The 17533-nt window shown below is 51.8% G+C and overlaps 1 protein-coding gene across 1 annotated transcript in view; it reads right to left on the bottom strand.

Annotated features, from left to right (window-relative positions):
* The window catches only part of LOC119968910 (protein maelstrom homolog), an 82751-nt gene that overhangs the window by 49512 nt on the left and 15706 nt on the right, over positions 1-17533 (bottom strand). Inside the window, exon 4 of the mRNA XM_038801890.1 lies at positions 2478-2633. Coding sequence (XP_038657818.1) covers positions 2478-2633 — 156 coding nt within the window. The remainder of the gene's footprint in view (positions 1-2477; positions 2634-17533) is intronic.

Below are 17533 nucleotides of genomic sequence, written 5' to 3'. Positions count from 1 at the left end.
GCTTCTGCCAGGTAGGCTTTAAAACATCTCAGCCAGTGGGAAAAAATTTCCTTAGCCTCTGCATCCTGTGGGTCGAGTTCTAGGCGTCCGGGCTTGAGGGCTGATCCATAATTTACTTTGACTGTTTCGTAAGTATATTAAATTGTTGGAACCAAGAATTCTACAGACACGTGCTTGTAGGATTAGAATAGCGGTTTTAATATACTTACAACAGAGCCAGCCTGTTAGCCGCTGAACTTTCGGTGAACTGGCTGGCTGACCCTGTGGCACGGATCTTTATACAGCAGCTCCAGGGGGAGGAGTACAAACTCTCGAGTGCTCCCAGAGCTACTCCCCCTGGTGGTCAGGTAGTGCAACTGCACTTACAATATTGATGCATATATATATATATATATATATATATATATATATATATATATATATAGATTATAATACCGTGTGAATTCTCATTCACCACACTCGCTCCTAACTTATCTCAGGCCTCGATCTCCTTAATTTTAAAGAGAGATAAGGATCTGGAGCAGTGTGGGTCGTACCGGCCATTTTCATTGTGGACGCTATTTTAAATGTGGACGCTACATTGTTGGCCAAGATCCTGGCCTCACGTATGGAGGACTGTGAGCCGGGGATGATAGGGGAGGATCAGAAAGGGTTTGTAATGGGGAGGCATCTGTTGGCTAACATCAGCCGGTCATGAAATGTTATAATGATGCCCCCAAAGGGACGAAGTGTGGAGGCAGTGGTCGCCATGGATGCAGAGAAGACCTTCGACAAGATGGAGTGGGACTATTTGTGGGAGGTGCTGGGGCAGTTTGGGTTTTGGCAGGGATTTGTGGACTGAGTCTGGCTGTTGTACTGGGCACCGACGGAGAGTGTGCCAACAAACCGGGTGAGCTTGGAATATTTCAGGTTGCACCGTGGGATGCAGCAGGGTGCAGACTCTCCCCATTTCTCTTTGCCTTGGCAATAGAGCCACTGAAAATGGCGTTTAGAGCGTCAAGGGATTAGCTGGAGATAGTGCGGGTGGGCTGTGCGTGGACGATTTATTGCTGTATATATCAAAACCGTTAAAAGTTATTTTGGGGATTATGGGCAAATTAGAAGAATTTGGTCATTTCCGGGGTACAAATTGAATATGGGGAAGAGTGAGGTTTTCCCGATCCAGATAAGGGTGCAGGAGAGGAGGTTGGTGAGTTGCCGTTTAGGGTAGTGGACATGAGCTTCAGGTATTTCGGCCTTCAGGTGGCACGGGGTTGGGAGCAGCTGCACAAGCTGAACTCTGGCTTGGTTGGTGGAGCAAATGAATGGGGAATTTATGAGGTGGGATGTGCTCCTGCTGTCGTTGGCAGGACGGATTCAATCGGTGAAGCTGACGGTTATCCCAAGATCCAGCATCTCCCAATCTCCATTCCAAAAGGTTTTTTTTTAAAATGAGGTTATCGGGCTTTGTTTGGGCGGGTAAAGCCCCACAGGTTAAGAAGGTGCTGCTTGAGCGGGGGATGGGGTGGGTGGGTCGGTATGGGAGTGGATGAAGGCAGCCTCTTGTACGCACTCGAGTTTGAGGGCACTGTTGATGCGCCTCTATCGTTCTTGACTCCCACGTACACCACAACACAAGCCCAGTAATGGTGGCGGCCGAGGGCGTGGGGACAGTGGCGGCATCATCTGAGGTTGGTGGGGCCTTGGTTTGGACAGCAATCTGCAGGAGTCATAGGTTTGCTCCAGGGGTAGCATCTTGAGCTGGGTGTAGTTGGTGGAGGAAGTGGAGTTGCCCGCTGGGAATGGGTATTTACAGACGGGGGTTTCGTCAGGAAGCATGTACTGACCTTTCCCCACCTGTTGCCCCAGGATCTACAGGACAAGGTGGTGTCAAAAACAGGGTAGGTGAGTGCAGAGTGTCGGAAATTTAATAATAATAATCGCTTATTGTCACAAGTAGGCTTCAATGAAGTTACTGTGAAAATTTATAAAGAGTTAATGGATTGGGAAGGAGCCCAGATAGGGATAGTGAACCGTAAGTGGGAGGAAGAGCTGGGGACGGGGTTGGAAGCTGGGTCGTTGGAGGAACCTTTGAGGAGAGTCAATACATCCTTTTCATGTGCTAGGCTTAGCCTTATTCAATTCAAAGTGGTGCACTGGGCACATATGACTGTGGCCAGGATGAGCAAGTTTTTTTGAAGGGGTGGAGGCTAGGTGTGGGCGGAGCGCGGATGGGCCCGTGAATCATGTCCCCATGTTTTGGGCCTGCCTGGGCCTGGAGGGGTTTGCTCAGAGATGGCAGCCATTCATCGACTTCTTCAAAACGTATTTGTTTTGATTATTTGCATTCCTGTTTGCTTGCTTTTTTATGGTTGTGTTTGATAAATAATGGTATAGCCATTTTGGTAATGAAGAATCCATTATAAACTGCTTCCATTCCAAAAACAACCCTACATCTCCCATATTCCATTAATATAGAAAAAAGGATAATCACTCACCTGGATCTATGAAGCAATGAAATTCATCGATGATGCCATTCTTCAAGGAATATTTAACACAAGCCATTTCACAAGGAAGGAAACGTTGTTCACAGCTTGGAGGAAGATCTGCCAGGCTCAAGAAACTGATAAAATGGAAAACGTCATCACAAACGCCTTTGGGAGAAGGAAAAATATTTGTGATTGTCACCATTAACTACATAGCAGTTTTGAACAAGGTAGCTATTAAGCTAAACTGAATTATTTCACAAGGCCATATTGTTTAAAAAGCCAAGATATGAAAAGTGCATAAAAGAGTATATTTAAAAAATCAGTCACAATTACAAAGCGTATTTCAAAAGTAACTGATTCAAATACACAGATGAACAGATGGGCGGCACGGTAGTACAGTGGTTAGCACTGTTGCTTCACAGTGCCTGGGTTCCAGGTTTGATTCCCGGCTTGGGTCACTGTCTGTGCGGAGTCTGCACGTTCTCCCTGTGTCTACGTAAGTTTCCTCCGGGTGCTCCAAGTTCCAAAAGACATGCTGTTAGGTAATTTGGGCATTCTGAATTCCCCCTCCATGTACCCAAACAGGTGCTGGAATGTGGCGACAAGGGGCTTTTCACAGTCACTTCAAAGCAGTGTTAATGTAAGCCTACTTTGTGACAATAAAGATTATTACTAAAAGGCCAATTCAATGCATATGTCATGAATTCTGGCTAATTATTATCTTTTGGCAAAAGGCCCACCCAATGCATTTTTGCGAATATGAACAATTGAGGCAATCCAGCTTAAACTCATACTAAAGTTAGAACTGTCACTGAACCATCATGAAAACAGCTTACCTTCCTAGATCATCATAAAGTTGATCAGCCAATATTAAACTTGCCACTACCACTTTACACACATTACTATTAATATTCAACACTTTCTAATTATTACATGTGGTGTTTGATCATTTTGAAAGAGGCGGTATTTTGAAAGAGGCGGTAAAGTCTATCTATGCGCGGTTTGGTTAAATATGCAAATTTAACAAATACAACTCATTTCTATGCACCAACCTTACCATCTATAGCTTTGGAGCCCACACTCCTCGCTTCTTCTTCATAGCTCTTCCTTTTCCATTGTTAGTCAGACTTCTTACTTATCACTGTACAACACTCCACCCAGGGTCTGAAGGATTTGGTCATGTTGCAGCAACTGGGCGCAGCACTGCAAGTTACAATCTCATGAGTGTATTCTTTCCTTTTTAGTTAATTAAGCTCAACTGATTTTCCAGTGTAAAAAAAATCAGCATCATATTTATTTTGTTTAATTGTGCCTCATATTGCTGGATGCATCAGCTGAATCCACGTTCAAATTCAACTTCCCATCAGCAAATTCTAGCTCCCCATACAGTATCTTACACGTACCTCCTTTTACAATTAGTCTATTTTCTTCCCTTATTAAGCCACATCAATCTTTTAAGCTTACTGTTCATGGACTTAATTTTTTTTTTTTTAAATGTTTCTCGTGCAACATATTCACTTGGTTCTTTCCTTTCTCTCTCTCCCGCCCCCGCCCCCCCCCCCCCCCCCCCCCCCCCCAGCCCCCATTCATTCAATTTTGGATGTCACACCAACAAAAAATATATATCCAGGAGGTTGTTCAAGCAGGATCTACTGCTTCTTAAGCTCTGATGGCTGTCATTTGTTAGGTTATTTTGATACATTAATGTTGCTGAAACAAATTTTCCAAATTATTGAAGTCGGAGTTATGGCCCAGAGGCTATCATCACTCGTTATTAATCTGTAAAACTTCTGGAATCCACATATGCACAATCAAAAGCATAAATCAGGAAGTTGCTGTCAATAATACTCAGTTAAGGTATGCTCTGCAGGTTTCACAAATGGAGTCAATCAGAAATCACTGATTTGTTGTGGACGTCAATTTTGCTAAACCTTTCTTTCTGCATGATTAATTAAAAAGTTACGCCTTGTTCAATCACACATAATGCACCAAGTCATAATTAATGCTGAAAACCTCTGTGGCCCTGAAGAAACACATCTTACAAGTACAGTCTTATTTCATCAGAATATTTTAAATTTGCAGATTTTTAAATTGTATTCTGATATTTACATTTCTCCCTTAATCCTTGTATATGTTGCAATATTTCACTTTTAGTACACTGATTTAAATGTGATGATATGTGTATGAAATTAAATCATCAAGGAACATCAAACAAAATAGTAAAATATTTTAAAGGTAGATCAGTTTAAAAGAAAAGCTGGGATTGGAATCAGGCAGGGACGGATAGGATAGCAAGTACTACAGGGAATGATAAGAGTTGGCAGAAATATGAAATAATTATTTCACTTTGGTAATTAGCAGTTGATAAAACAGGTAGATATTGGATGATGTGATGAGTAATACAAGTGTAGTTTAAATCTAAAAGGGGATGTATTAAATAAACTAATAAAATGCAAAAGAGGATAAACCCCTGAGTAAGAATAAATTGCATCATGCATTTTTGTTTTCAAAAACACCTAGGAAAGAGATAGCAGTGGCAATATTATACATACTTGATGTATCTGAAAAAGCATAGTGCCAGAAGACTGGTAGATGGTTAATATCTATATTTAAGAAGGGTGACACATGTCCAGGATATTACAGACCAATCAGTTTATCAGTGGTAGGAAAAATAATGAAATCCCTACTGGAGTCAAAAAAATAAGAGAACATCTAGAAACAGACAAAATAATGAATGGTCAATGTGGATTTTAAATGGGAAAATCTAGCTTGACCAACATTACTGAATATTTTGGTGATGAGAGAGTAGACAATGCAGAGGCGATTTATCTGGATTTTCAAAAGTCCTTCAATAAGGTGCCCATAATAGAATAATGAATAAGGTCAGAGATAATCGATTTGGACTTTGGAATCAAAATACAGGGTGCAATTTACCACCAGGTTGGACACGACAAGGCCAATGAATCTCCCAAGATGCCTCTCGCGAGATTCTCAATGCTTAACTCGTCTTGCGAGAGTCTGAACCTCGAGAGATGTTGCGATCTGGATCGCGTCTGTGCTCATTTAAATATGCCTGTGCCGGATTTTTTAGGGGCCTGGGAACTAATAGCTTCGCCAGCGGCCAGGACCAGGCACCATTTAGTACTGGCCTAATGGCACCCAGTCCTTTGGAGACTCCTGGATGGTTGGGGACCGAACAGCGTGGCCGCCTGGATGTCCCTCTGGCACTGCCAGGGTGGCCAGGTGGCCCCGCCAGGGCTTGAGGGAGACCATACCCATGAAAAAAGGGGGATGGGGGATATGAAGGGTGGGGTGAAAAATAGGTATGATGGGGCCTAATAATGGTTGGGGTGTGAAGAGTAGGGGGTCCCTCAAGCTCACTTAGAAATCGGGACACCCTTTCAAAATGGTGCCCTGATCTTGGTAGAATTAGTCAGCTCCCAGGTGCTGCAAACCTTTCAAAATGTGGACTTGACTACTTCCGGTTGCGGCAATGCCTGGGTAGGTCGCACGTTCGGCAGCTCCCGCCGAAAACAGACTTTTGGGCCCTTTTAAGGAGCCCCAGCGGCACTTGGTTGACGATCCCTGTGTGGGAAGACGGCAGTAAGATCCCCCCAGCACTGTATGGAGTGGACCAGGAAAGGTGCGGTCAAAAAAGGGGCATTAGAGTAGAGAGGAGAACGGGTGCAAAAAAGCAAGATGGCGGCAGGCAGAGACCAGGCAGCGTGGGCTCAATGGTCGCAGGAGCAGCAAGAGTTTCTATGAAGCTGCTTTGCGGAATTGAAGACCGAGATGTTGGCCCCTATGAAGGCGTCGATAGAAAGGCTGGTAGAGACCCAGAGAATGCAGGGGACAGTGATTCAAGAGGGGCAACAGAAGGCCGCTGATAACGAGGACGAGATCCTGGGCCTGGCAGTGAAGGTGGAGGCGCACGAGGCGCTCCATAAAAAGTGGCAGGAGAAATTTGAGGATCTGGAGAACAGGTCGAGAAGGAAAAATTTGCGGATTCTGGGTCTCCCTGAAGGTGCGGAGGGGGTTAGATGCTGAGGCGTATGTAGCCACAATGCTGAGCACGCTAATGGGCGTGGGAGCTTTCCCCAGGCTCTTGGAGCTGGATGGGGTGCACACAATCCTGGCGAGGAGGGCGAATGAGCCGCCGAGAGCTGTGGTGGTGAGGTTTCACCGTTACACTGACAGGGAGTGCGTCTTGAGTTGGGCGAAGAAGGAGTGGAGCAGCAGGTGGGAGAATGCTGAAAATCGCATTTACCAGGACTGGAGCGCAGAGCAGGCCAAGAAGAGGGCAGGATTCAATTGGGCCAAGGCAGTTCTCCACGGAAAGGGGGTGAAGTTTGGGCTGTTGCAGCCCGCGCAACTGTGGGTCACATATCAGGACCGTCACCACTATTTTGATACGCCGGACGAGGCGTGGACCATTATCAAAAATGAGAAGCTGAACTCAAATTAGTGGTCTGTAGCATGTTTTGGGGGATGTTGTGGAGTGGGAGAGGGTGATATTTGTGTTTCTTTTTTTTCTGTGCAGGCGCTGATCTGGAAGGGGTTGTTCCCCGCGTACGGTGGGAGGAGAAGGGGCCGGGACCCCTGGGCCTCTGGGGATGAAGGTGAGGTTGTAGGAGAATGGAGCTACGCCATAGAGGGCGGGATCAGCAATGACTGGGAGCGCGGGTTTTCTTTCCCCGCGGAAAGAGAGGGGGCGGGGCCGACGCAGGGAGGCGGTATTGGACTGGAGTCCACATTGGTTTGAAGGGGGTGGTGGTGGTGGTGGGTGGGGGGGGGGGCTTGGGTTTTAGGAAGGAATTCTGCAGGGATCAGTGGCAGAGGCGGGAGCAGCCAGGGTCAGCAAGTGTCAGCTGACTTACGGGAGTGCAATGGTGGGAGTCAAGCAATTGCTTGGCCGGGGGAGGGGGGAGTTGGGAGGGTACTGGGTTGCTGCTGTATTGACCGAGGGGGAGCTGGAGATAATAGGGAGAGTTAGGGCGGGGAGCCTCCACCTGGGGGGCTGGAAGGTGCGGGAGATGTGTGCACGTGGCTGGCCCAAAAAAGGAGATGGCTAGTGGGGCAGTCGCCCGATCCGGCTGATCACGTGGAAAGTGAGGCCTAAATGGGACGGTCAACAGGGCCCGGGTATTTGCGCACTTAAAGGAACTGAAGGTAGACTTAGCCATGCTACAGGAGACGCACCTGAAAGTCGCGGATCAGACCAGGCTGAGGAAGGGATGGGTAGGGCAGGTCTTTCACTCCGGGTTGGACGCGAAGAACAGGGTGTAGCAATTTTGGTGTGCAAACAGGCGACTTTCGAGGCGGTGGGCATTGTGGCGGATAAAGGGGGCCGGTATGTGATGGTGAGTGGTATGCTGCAGGGGGCCCGGGTGGTGCTGGTGAATGTGTATGCCCCAAATTGGGACAATGCAGGGTCCATGAAGCGGATGCTAAGTTGGATTCCGGATTTGTAGGTGGGGAACCTAATTAAGGTGGGGGGGGGGGATTTCAACACGGTACTGGACCCGGCAATGGATCGGTCTAGGTCAGGTAAGAGGCCAGCTGTGGCCAAGGTCCTGAGGGGGTTTATGGATCAGATGGGGGAGTGGATCCATGGAGGTTTGCTAGGCCAAGGGCGAGGGAGTTCTCCTTCTTTTCTCACATGCACAAGGCCCATTCATGGATCGTCTTTTTCGTGGTGAGCAGGGCACTGACCCAGACAGTAGAGGGGACGGTGTACTCGGCCATCGCGATTTCAGATCACGCCCCGCATTGGGTGGAACTGGAGTTGGGAGGAGAGGGGCCCATTGTGGTGCTTGGACGTGGGATTATTGGAGGATGAGGAAGTCTGTGGGCTGATCCGGGGGTGTATACAGAGGTATATGGAGGCCAATGACAATGGAGAGGTCTCGGTGAGTGTGGTCTGGGAGGCGCTGAAGGCGGTGGTTAGAGGGGAGCTGATCTCCATCAGGGCTCACAGAGAGAAGAGGGAGAGGAGGGAGAGGGATAGATTGGTAAGAGAGATACTTAGGGTGAATAGGAGATATGCGGAATCCCCCGAGGGGCTGTTGAAGGAGCGCCGAAGCCTCCAAACGGAGTTTGTTGACGACGAGGAAAGCGGAGACCCAGTGGAGGAAGGTACAAGGAGCAGCGTATGAATATGGGGAGAAAGCGAGCCGGATGCTGGCGCATCAGCTGTGGAAGGAGGCGGCTAGGGAAACTGGGGGAATCAGGGACAAAGGAGGGACTACGGTGGGGTGTAGAGTGAGGGGCGCATCTGTAGTGATAGAGGGAATGCTGGATCCGGCGGGTGCAAGGTCCCGGAGGGATACGGTGTCCTGACGGCCGTCAGGGAACTCAACAAAGGCGTACTGGGGTTTGGAGTGAAGCAGGCGCACCTTCTCTACAAGGGGGTCGGTTTTGTGCTCCCTGACGTGCTTCCTGAGGAGTACAGGGCCCGGTGTCTTCAGCCATGCCGGAAGTGAGACCCCCGTGGTAGTGCCCCTGGAAAAACTAAAGAGCCGCTCGTGAGGGGTCTGATTGGTCGCTGTGCATAAGAGGGACCTGATAGCGTGGAGTGCGCCTGGGAGGACTTCCTGCCAATGGGAGACTTGGACATTCCTGGACCGGAGTGTCAGTAGGACGGTCTTCCAGACCGTCACATTTTCCCTCTCCACCTGCCCGTTCCCCCTGGGGTTGTAGCTGGTAGTCCTGCTCGAGGAGATACACTTGTCGAGCAGGTACTGACGCAGCTCGTCGCTCATGAAGGACGAACCCCGGTTGCTGTGCACGTAGTTGGGGAAACCAAACAGGGTGAAGATACTATGCAGGGCCCTAATGACTGTGTGGGAGGTCATATTGGGGCACGGGATAGCAAATGGGAAGCGGGAGAACTCATCTATGACGTTTAAGAAGTAAACGTTCCTGTTAGTTGAGGGGAGTGGCCCTTTGAAATCGATCGCGAGGCGTTCAAAGGGCCTAGAAGCCTTGACCAGGTGAGCCCTGTCTGGTCTATAGAAGTGCGGTTTGCACTCTGCACGGATCGGGCAGTCTCTGGTGACGAGTTTTACCTCCTCAGTGGAGAAAGGCAGATTTCGGCCTTTGATGTAGTGGGCGAGCCGGGTGACCCCCGGGTGGCAGAGGTCGTTGTGGATGACTTTCAGGCGGTCGATCTGCGCGCTGGCACATGTCCCGCGGGATAGGGCATCTGGAGGCTCGTTGAGCTTCCCCGGTCGATGCTTAATATCGTAGCTATAGGTGGAGAGTTCGATCCTCCACCGCAGGATTCTATCGTTTTTAATTTTGCCTCTTTGCGAGTTGTCAAACATAAAGGCAACCAATCGTTGGTCGGTGATGAGGGTGAACCTCATACCTGCGAGGTAGTGCCTCCAGTGACGAATAGCCTCCACAATGGCTTGTGCTTCTTTTTCGACTGCCGAGTGTCGGAGTTCCGAAGCGGAGAGGGTACGGGAAAAAAAATGCAACTGGCCTTCCTGCCTGATTTAAGGTGGCTGCTAGAGCACCTCTGAGGCGTCGCTCTCACCTGAAATGGAGTGGATTCATCCACCGCCCGCATGGCCGCCTTGGCGATGTCCTCCTTGATGCAGTTGAAGGCCTGGCGCGCCTCAGCTGACAGGGGAAATAGCGTGGTCTTAAAGAGTGGGCGGGCTTTGTCCGCATATTGAGGGACCCACTGGGCGTAGTAGGAAAAGAAACCCAAGCACCGTTTGTGGGCCTTGGGACAATGAGGGAGGGGGAGTTCTAAGAGTCCGGGTCCGCATACGGTCCGGGTCTGGGCCCAGGACTCCGTTTTCCACGACATAGCCAAGGATAGGCTGCAGATAGTGAGTGGGGGTAGGGTAGGGGTCCGCCGAAACTGAGGGTGAGACTCTTGAGATTACACTGGAAATCAAGGCCTAATAAGAGTGGGGCGCAGAGTTTGGGCAGGACGTAGAGCTGGAATTTAGCATAGCTAGCGCCTTGGATTGTGAGCGTTGCGGCGGTGCGCCCTTGGATCTGGACAGAGTGGGAGCCCGAAGCGAGGGAGATAGTTTGCCGCGCGGGGAAAACGGGGAGCGAACAGCGTCTTACCAGATCTGGGTGTATGAAGCTCTCAGTGCTGCCGGAGTCGAAAACGCACGGCGTGCTGTACCCGTTAATTTGGATCGTCGCCATCGAGTTTCGCAGATGCTTTGGGCGTGATTGGTCCGGAGTGACTGCGCTGAGTTGCGGGTCGAAGGCGGCTCGACCAGCTGTGCTGGAGTGGCCCCGTGATGATTGCCCTCTGAGTTCGTAGTCGTCGAGCTGAGTTTCAGAGTTTGAAGGGGATGGATCCCAAGATGGCCACCCCCATGAGTCGCACATGGCCGGCCGCATGGAGGAGGATTGCTAAAATGGCCGCCCCCATGAGTCACACATGTCAGGTGGGGGCGGAGTCGGCATACAGGCTGCAGCATTTTGGGGCCTGCGGGCCTGTGAATACAGGGAACGAGTGCTTTGAGCCGTGGGAGGGTTAGAGGCTGGGGCTTTCGTCGCCAGACACACTCTGGCATAGTGTTCCTTTTCGCCCGCAGCTGCTGCAGGTCGCGTTGCAGGCCGGGCAGTGCTGCCGCAAAAGTGGCAGGCTGGGGCAGCATTGTGGCTGGGCGGCCGTGTGGCGCAGGCCAGGGGCAGTCGCTAGTCGGGGGCCCATGACGGGGTCGCGGGGAACGTGGTGAGGCTGCGGAAGGAGACCTCCATAGTGGTAGCAAGTTCAATAGTCACTTCAAGATTTAGGGCCCCCTTTTCCAGCAGTCGTTGGCGCACGTAATTTGACCTAAGGCCCGCAACAAAGGCATCGCGTACAGCAAGTTCGCTATATTCTGCCACGGTAACCGCCTGGTAATTACAGTCACTAGATAAAGTTTTAAGCTCTCTCAGGAATTCTGCGAGCGATTCCGTAGGCCGCTGGCAGCGAGTAGTAAACACGTGTCGCGCGTAGACCTTATTTACAGGCCGTACATACATTTTGTCGAGTAGCGCTAGGGCTTCAGTATACAAAACGGCGCAGTTTAGTTGAGTAGCGATGCTGTGGCTCATCCTCGCGTGCAGTAGGCTCAGTTTCTGCTCCTCTGTTGTTTCGGCTGTGCTTGCTTCCGCCAGGTAGGCTTTAAAACACCACAGCCAATGAGAAAAAATTTATTTTGCCTCTGCATCCTGCGGGTCGAGTTCCAGTCGCTCAGGCTGGAGGGCTGATTCCATGATTGATCCTGACTGTTTCTTAAGTAGATTAAATTGATGACTTCCGGTGGCGGCGATGACGTAGGAAGCCGCACATTTGGGAGCTCCTGATTCAAACGGACTTTTAGGCTCTTTTTAGAGCCCAAAACGGAATTTTTTCGATGTCTCGGGAGACGGTGTGGTGATCAACTTTCTCCACATTTCATGACTCGAACTCGGAGTGGAAAAAACGGCAGCAGTTCCCCAGAAAAAACGGGGGAAGGATTCCAAGATGGCGGCCGGCGGAGCACCAGAGGAGTTGAGGCTGTGGGCGCAGGAGCAGCAAGCAGCTCTCCTGCGCTGTTTTGCAGATTTTAAGGCTGAGGTGCTGAACTCTCTGCAGGAAACGCCCCAGGGTGCTGCCATCCAGGCGTTGCAGGCGCAGGCCGCTGAACGAGAGGAGGCGGCCGTGGTCCTCGTGAGTAAGGTGGAGGGGCACGAGGCACTCCATAAGAAATGGCAAGACCGCTTCGAGGAGCTTGATCACCGCATGAGGCGGAAGAATCTGAGGATCTTGGGCCTTGCGGAGAGGTTGGAGGGGTCGGATCTGACAACCTACGTGGCCACGATGCTGAACTCGCTAGTGGGGGCAGGATCTTTCCATCTGCCCCTGGAGCTGGAGGGAGCCCACAGAGTACTGGCCAGGAGGCCTAAGGAGAATGAACCCCCGCGTGCGGTGCTGGTGAGGTTCCACCGATACAGTGATCGGGAGTGTGTGCTGCGCTGGGCCAAGAGGGTGAAGAGCAGCAATTGGGAGAATGGGATAGTACGGATCTACCAGGATTGGAGTGCGGAGGTGGCTAAGCGGCGGTCCGGGTTTAATCGGACGAAGGAGGTGCTCTATAAGAAGAAAATAAAGTTTGGAATGTTGCAGCCTGCGCGCGTGTGGGTAACTTATTTGGAGCGGCATTATTATTTTGATTCCCCGGAGGAGGCGTGGGCCTTCGTGCGGACGGAGAAGCTGGACTCGAACTAGGGGTTGGGGGTTGCGGGGTCGGTTGTAATGCTTTATTGCTGGTTACTGCTGTTGCTGTGTTTTTTCTGAACTTTTGTAATTTTGATATGGTTATTTATTGGGGTGTTGTTCTGTTTTTGTTGGGGGGCATTGTTTGAGTTTTGTATTTTGAGGGGGGGGTTGGGGGGTTTGTTGTATTCTGTATAGGGTTGGGGGTATGGAGTGGGGCTGGTATTTGGGAGTTGCGTCAGAAGGGTGTGGTGGGGCAGTGCAAAAGCGCGGGCTTTCCTCTGGTTTCCCGCATTGCGGGGCTGGAGACGATGACGGGGGGGCCTTAACTGGTTCCTCCCCGCGCTGGAGCGGTGCCTTGAGGAGTGACTGGATGGGGGATGATCCCACTCTGGGAGGGGTCGGGTTTTTGGCGGGAGTTTTTGGGGTCAGCAGAAGTTAGCTGACCCACGGAAGTACAATGGAGGACGGTTCGCGGCTAGGTGGGTTCCTAGCCTGTGGGGGGGAGGGAGGGGGGGAAAAGGGAATACCGGGTTGCTGCTGGCAGGGTCAGGAAGGAGCTGGTGTGGGCCGGGGGGATAGAGGTGAGGTGTGGTCGCCGTGGGGACTGGGTCGGGCGGAGGGTGCTGGCCTGGGGCAGGCAGTCGACGGGCTATGGTTAGTCGACGGGGGAGGGGGGCGGGACGCCCTCTGATCCGGTTGGTCACCTGGAATGCGAGAGGACTGAATGGGCCGGTGAAGCGGTCTAGGGTACTTGCTCATCTGAGGGGGCTAAAGGCAGATGTGGCAATGCTTCAGGAGACCCACCTGAAGGTGGTAGACCAGGTCCGTCTGAGGAAGGGGTGAGTGGGGCAGGTTTTCCACTCCGGGTTGGATGTGAAGAACCGGGGAGTGGCGATTCTGGTGGGGAAAAATGTGTCGTTTGAGGCATCTGAGGTGGTGGCGGATAAGGGGGGGTAGGTTTGTTATGGTAAGGGGCAGGCTACAGGAAGAGAAGATGGTACTTGCTAGTGTGTATGACCCAAATTGGGATGATGCGGGCTTTATGAGGCGTATGCTGGGACGTGTCCCGGATCTAGAGGCGGGATGTCTGATTATGGGGGGAGGGACTTCAATACGGTGTTGGATCCTTCACTGGATCGGTCCAGTTCAAGGACGGGTAGGAGGCCGGCGGCGGCCAAGGTACTGAGGGAGTTTATGGACCAGATGGGAGGGGTGGACCCATGGAGGTTTGTGAGGCCGAGGGCAGGGGAGTACTCTTTCTTCTCCCATGTACATAGGGTTTATTCTCGGATAGACTTCTTCGTGGTGAGTAGGGGACTGATTCAGAGTGGAGGAGGCCGAATATTCGGCCATTGCAATCTCCGACCACGCTCCGCATTGGATGGAGTTGGAGATGGGGGAGATGCGCGACCAGCGCCCGTTGTGGCGGTTGGATGAGGGGTTGTTGGCGGAGGAGGAGGTGTGCAGGAGGGTCCGGGCAAGTATTGAGAGGTACATCGAGGTGAATGATAAGGGGGAGGTCCGGGTGGGGATGGTCTAGGAAGCCTTGAAGGCAGTGATTCGTGGGGAGCTGATATCCATCCGGGCACACAGGGAGAGGGGGGAGAGGAGGGAGAGGGAGAGACTGGTGGGGGAGCTGTTGAGTGTAGATAGGAGGTATGCAGAAGCCCCGGAAGAGGGATTGTTGGGGGAGCGGCGTAGCCTGCAGGCTAAGTTTGATTTACTGACCACCAGAAAGGCGGAGACACAGTGGAGGAAGGCGCAGGGAGCGGTCTACGAATATGGAGAGAAGGCGAGCAGGATGCTGGCGCATCAGCTCCGCAAGCGGGACGCGGCTAGGGAGATTGGTGGAGGGAAGGATAGGGGTGGGAATGTGGTGCGCAAGGGGGTAGAGGTTAATGGTGTCTTCAGGGACTTCTACAGGGAACTGTACCGGTTGGAGCCGCCGGTGGTGGGGGGGGAATGGAGAGCTTTTTGAACAGGCTGCAATTTCCAAGGGTGCAGGAGGAGCAGGTGGAGGGACTGGGGGCGCCGAAAGAGTTGGAGGAGCTGGTTAGAGGGATTGGCCACATGCAGTCGGGAAAGGCGCCGGGACCGGATGGGTTCCCGGTTGAATTTTATAAAAAATATGCAGACCTGTTGGGCTGGTTCGGACCTTTAACGAGGCATTGGGGGGGGGGGGGGGGGGGGGGTTTGCCCCCGACGATGTCACGGGCGCGGATTTCCCTGATCCTGAAGCGAGATAAGGACCCCCTGCAGTGTGGATCATATAGGCCAATTTCACTGTTGAACATGGACGCCAAGTTGCTGGCGAAGATCTTGGCCACTAGAATAGAGGACTGTGTGCCGGGGGTGATACATGAAGATCAGACGGGTTTTGTGAAGGGGAGGCAGCTGAACACTAACGTGCGAAGGATGCTAAATGTGATAATGATGCCGGCGGCAGAAGGAGAGGCGGAGATTGTGGTGGCATTAGATGCAGAGAAGGCCGTTGATAGGGTTGAATGGGGGTACTTGTGGGAGGTGTTAGAGAGGTTCGGGTTTGGGGAGGGGTTTATTAAATGGGTGAGGTTGCTGTACGAGGCCCCGATGGTGAGTGTAGCGACAAATGGGAGGAGGTCCGAGTACTTCAGGCTCTACCGTGGGACGAGGCAGGGGTGCCCCTGTCCCCCTTGCTTTTTGCATTGGCAATTGAGTCTCTGGCCATGGCGCTAAGAGAGTTGGGGAGGTGGAGGGGGCTGGTGCGGGGTGGGGAGGAGCACAGAGTGTCACTTTATGCAGATGACTTGTTGCTGTATGTAGCAGACCCGGTGGGGGGAATGCCGGAGGTGATGGAGATTCTTGCTGAGTTTGTGAGTTTCTCGGGCTACAAGTTGAACCTGGGCAAGAGCGAGCTGTTTGTTGTACACCCGGGTGATCAGGAGGGGATTGGTAGGCTCCCGCTAAAAAGGGCAGTGAGAAGTTTTAGGTACCTGGGGGTTCAGGTGGCGAGGAGTTGGGGGACTCTGCATAAGCTTAATTTTACTAGGTTGGTGGAGCAGATGGAGGAGGAGTTTAAAAGGTGGGACATGCTGCCGCTGTCGTTGGCGGGTAGAGTACAGTCCGTTAAAATGACGGTGCTCCCGAGGTTTTTATTTTTGTTCCAGTGCCTCCCCATTCTTATTCCGAGGGCCTTTTTCAGGAGGGTGAACAGCAGCATCACGGGATTTGTTTGGGCGCACCGGACTCCGAGGGTCTTTTTGGAGCGGGGCAGGGATAGAGGGAGGCTGGCGCTGCCCAACCTCTCTGGGTACTATTGGGCGGCTAATGTCTCGGTGGTACGCAATTGGGTAATGGATGGGGAGGGGGCAGCATGGAAACGGATGGAGATGGGGTCCTGTGGAGGAACGAGCATGAAGGCACTGATAACGGCGCCGTTGCCGCTCCCTCTCACGAGGTACACTACGAGCCCGGTGGTGGCGGCTACCCTCAAGATTTGGGGGCAGTGGAGGCGACACAGGGGGGAGGTGGGGGGCTCGGTGGAGGCCCCGCTGCGGGGGAACCACCGGTTTGTCCCAGGGAACATTGATGGCGGGTTCCTGGGGTGGCACAGGGCGGGCATAAGGTAGTTGGGAGACCTGTTCATTGACGGGAGGTTTGCAAGCCTGGGTGAGTTGGAGGAGAAGTTTGAGCTCCCCCCGGGGAATATGTTCAGGTACCTTCAGGTCAAGGAGTTTGCTAGGCGGCAGGTGGAGGGGTTCCCTTTGCCGCCCCCGCGGGGGGTAAGGGATAGGGTGCTTTCAGGGGTGTGGGTCGGGGATGGGAAGGTGTCTGACATCTATCAGTTGATGCAGGAGGTGGAGGAGGCGTCAGTAGAGGAGCTGAAGGCTAAGTGGGAAGTGGAGCTGTGGGAGCAGATTGAGGGGACATGGGCGAACGCCCTGGAGAGGGTGAACTCCTCCTCTTCATGTGCGAGGCTTAGCCTTATCCAGTTCAAGGTACTGCACAGGGCTCATATGTCCGGGACGAGGATGAGCAGGTTTTCTGGGGGTGAGGACAGGTGCATTAGGTGTTCGGGGAGCCCAGCGAACCATGCCTATATGTTTTGGGCATGCCCGGCACTGGGGGAATTCTGGCAGGAGGTGGTGAGGACGGTGTAGAGGGTGGTAGGGTCCAGGGTCAAGCCAGGCTGGGGACTCGCGATATTTGGGGTTGGGGTGGAGCCGGGAGTGCAGGAGGCGAAAGAGGCCGGTGTTTTGGCGTTTGCGTCCCTAGTAGCCCGGCGGAGGATCTTGTTGCAATGGAAATATGCGAGACCCCCAAGCGTGGAGACCTGGATTAATGACATGGCGGGATTCATTAAGCTGGAGAAGGTCAAATTCGCCCTGAGGGGATCTGTACAAGGTTTCTTTAGGCGGTGGCAGCCTTTCCTCGACTTTCTGGCTCAACGATAGGGAACTAGGTCAGCAGCAGCGGCAACCCGGGGGGGGGGGTTATTGGTTATGTTAATTTAATAAATTTTGTTGTCCATCGGGTTGGGGGGGGGGCTCATTATATGCATTGTTACGGGTCCGGGGGGTGGGTGTTTATTATTGTTATTATTATTGTTTTGTTGTTATACATTTTTCAAAAATTTCAATAAAAATTATTTTTTTAAAATAAAATAAATCAATATGTGGCAGCATATCTTGACAGGAAGAATAGGGAGATCAATTATTTTTTGGAAGGTGCAAGTCTGGGTGAGGTAGAGGTACAAGGGGATCTTGGAATACCAAATATGGCATCACCAAGGGTTGCATCATGGGTTAACAAAGCCATAAAAGAAAGAAAACCAAGCACAAGGGTTCATATCGAGAGGGATAAA

Source organism: Scyliorhinus canicula, chromosome 7, assembly GCF_902713615.1.
Source record: "Scyliorhinus canicula chromosome 7, sScyCan1.1, whole genome shotgun sequence".
NCBI lineage: Eukaryota > Metazoa > Chordata > Chondrichthyes > Carcharhiniformes > Scyliorhinidae > Scyliorhinus > Scyliorhinus canicula.
The sequence above is the reverse complement of the archived record's forward strand: the minus strand, read 5'-3'. Positions and strand labels throughout refer to the sequence as shown.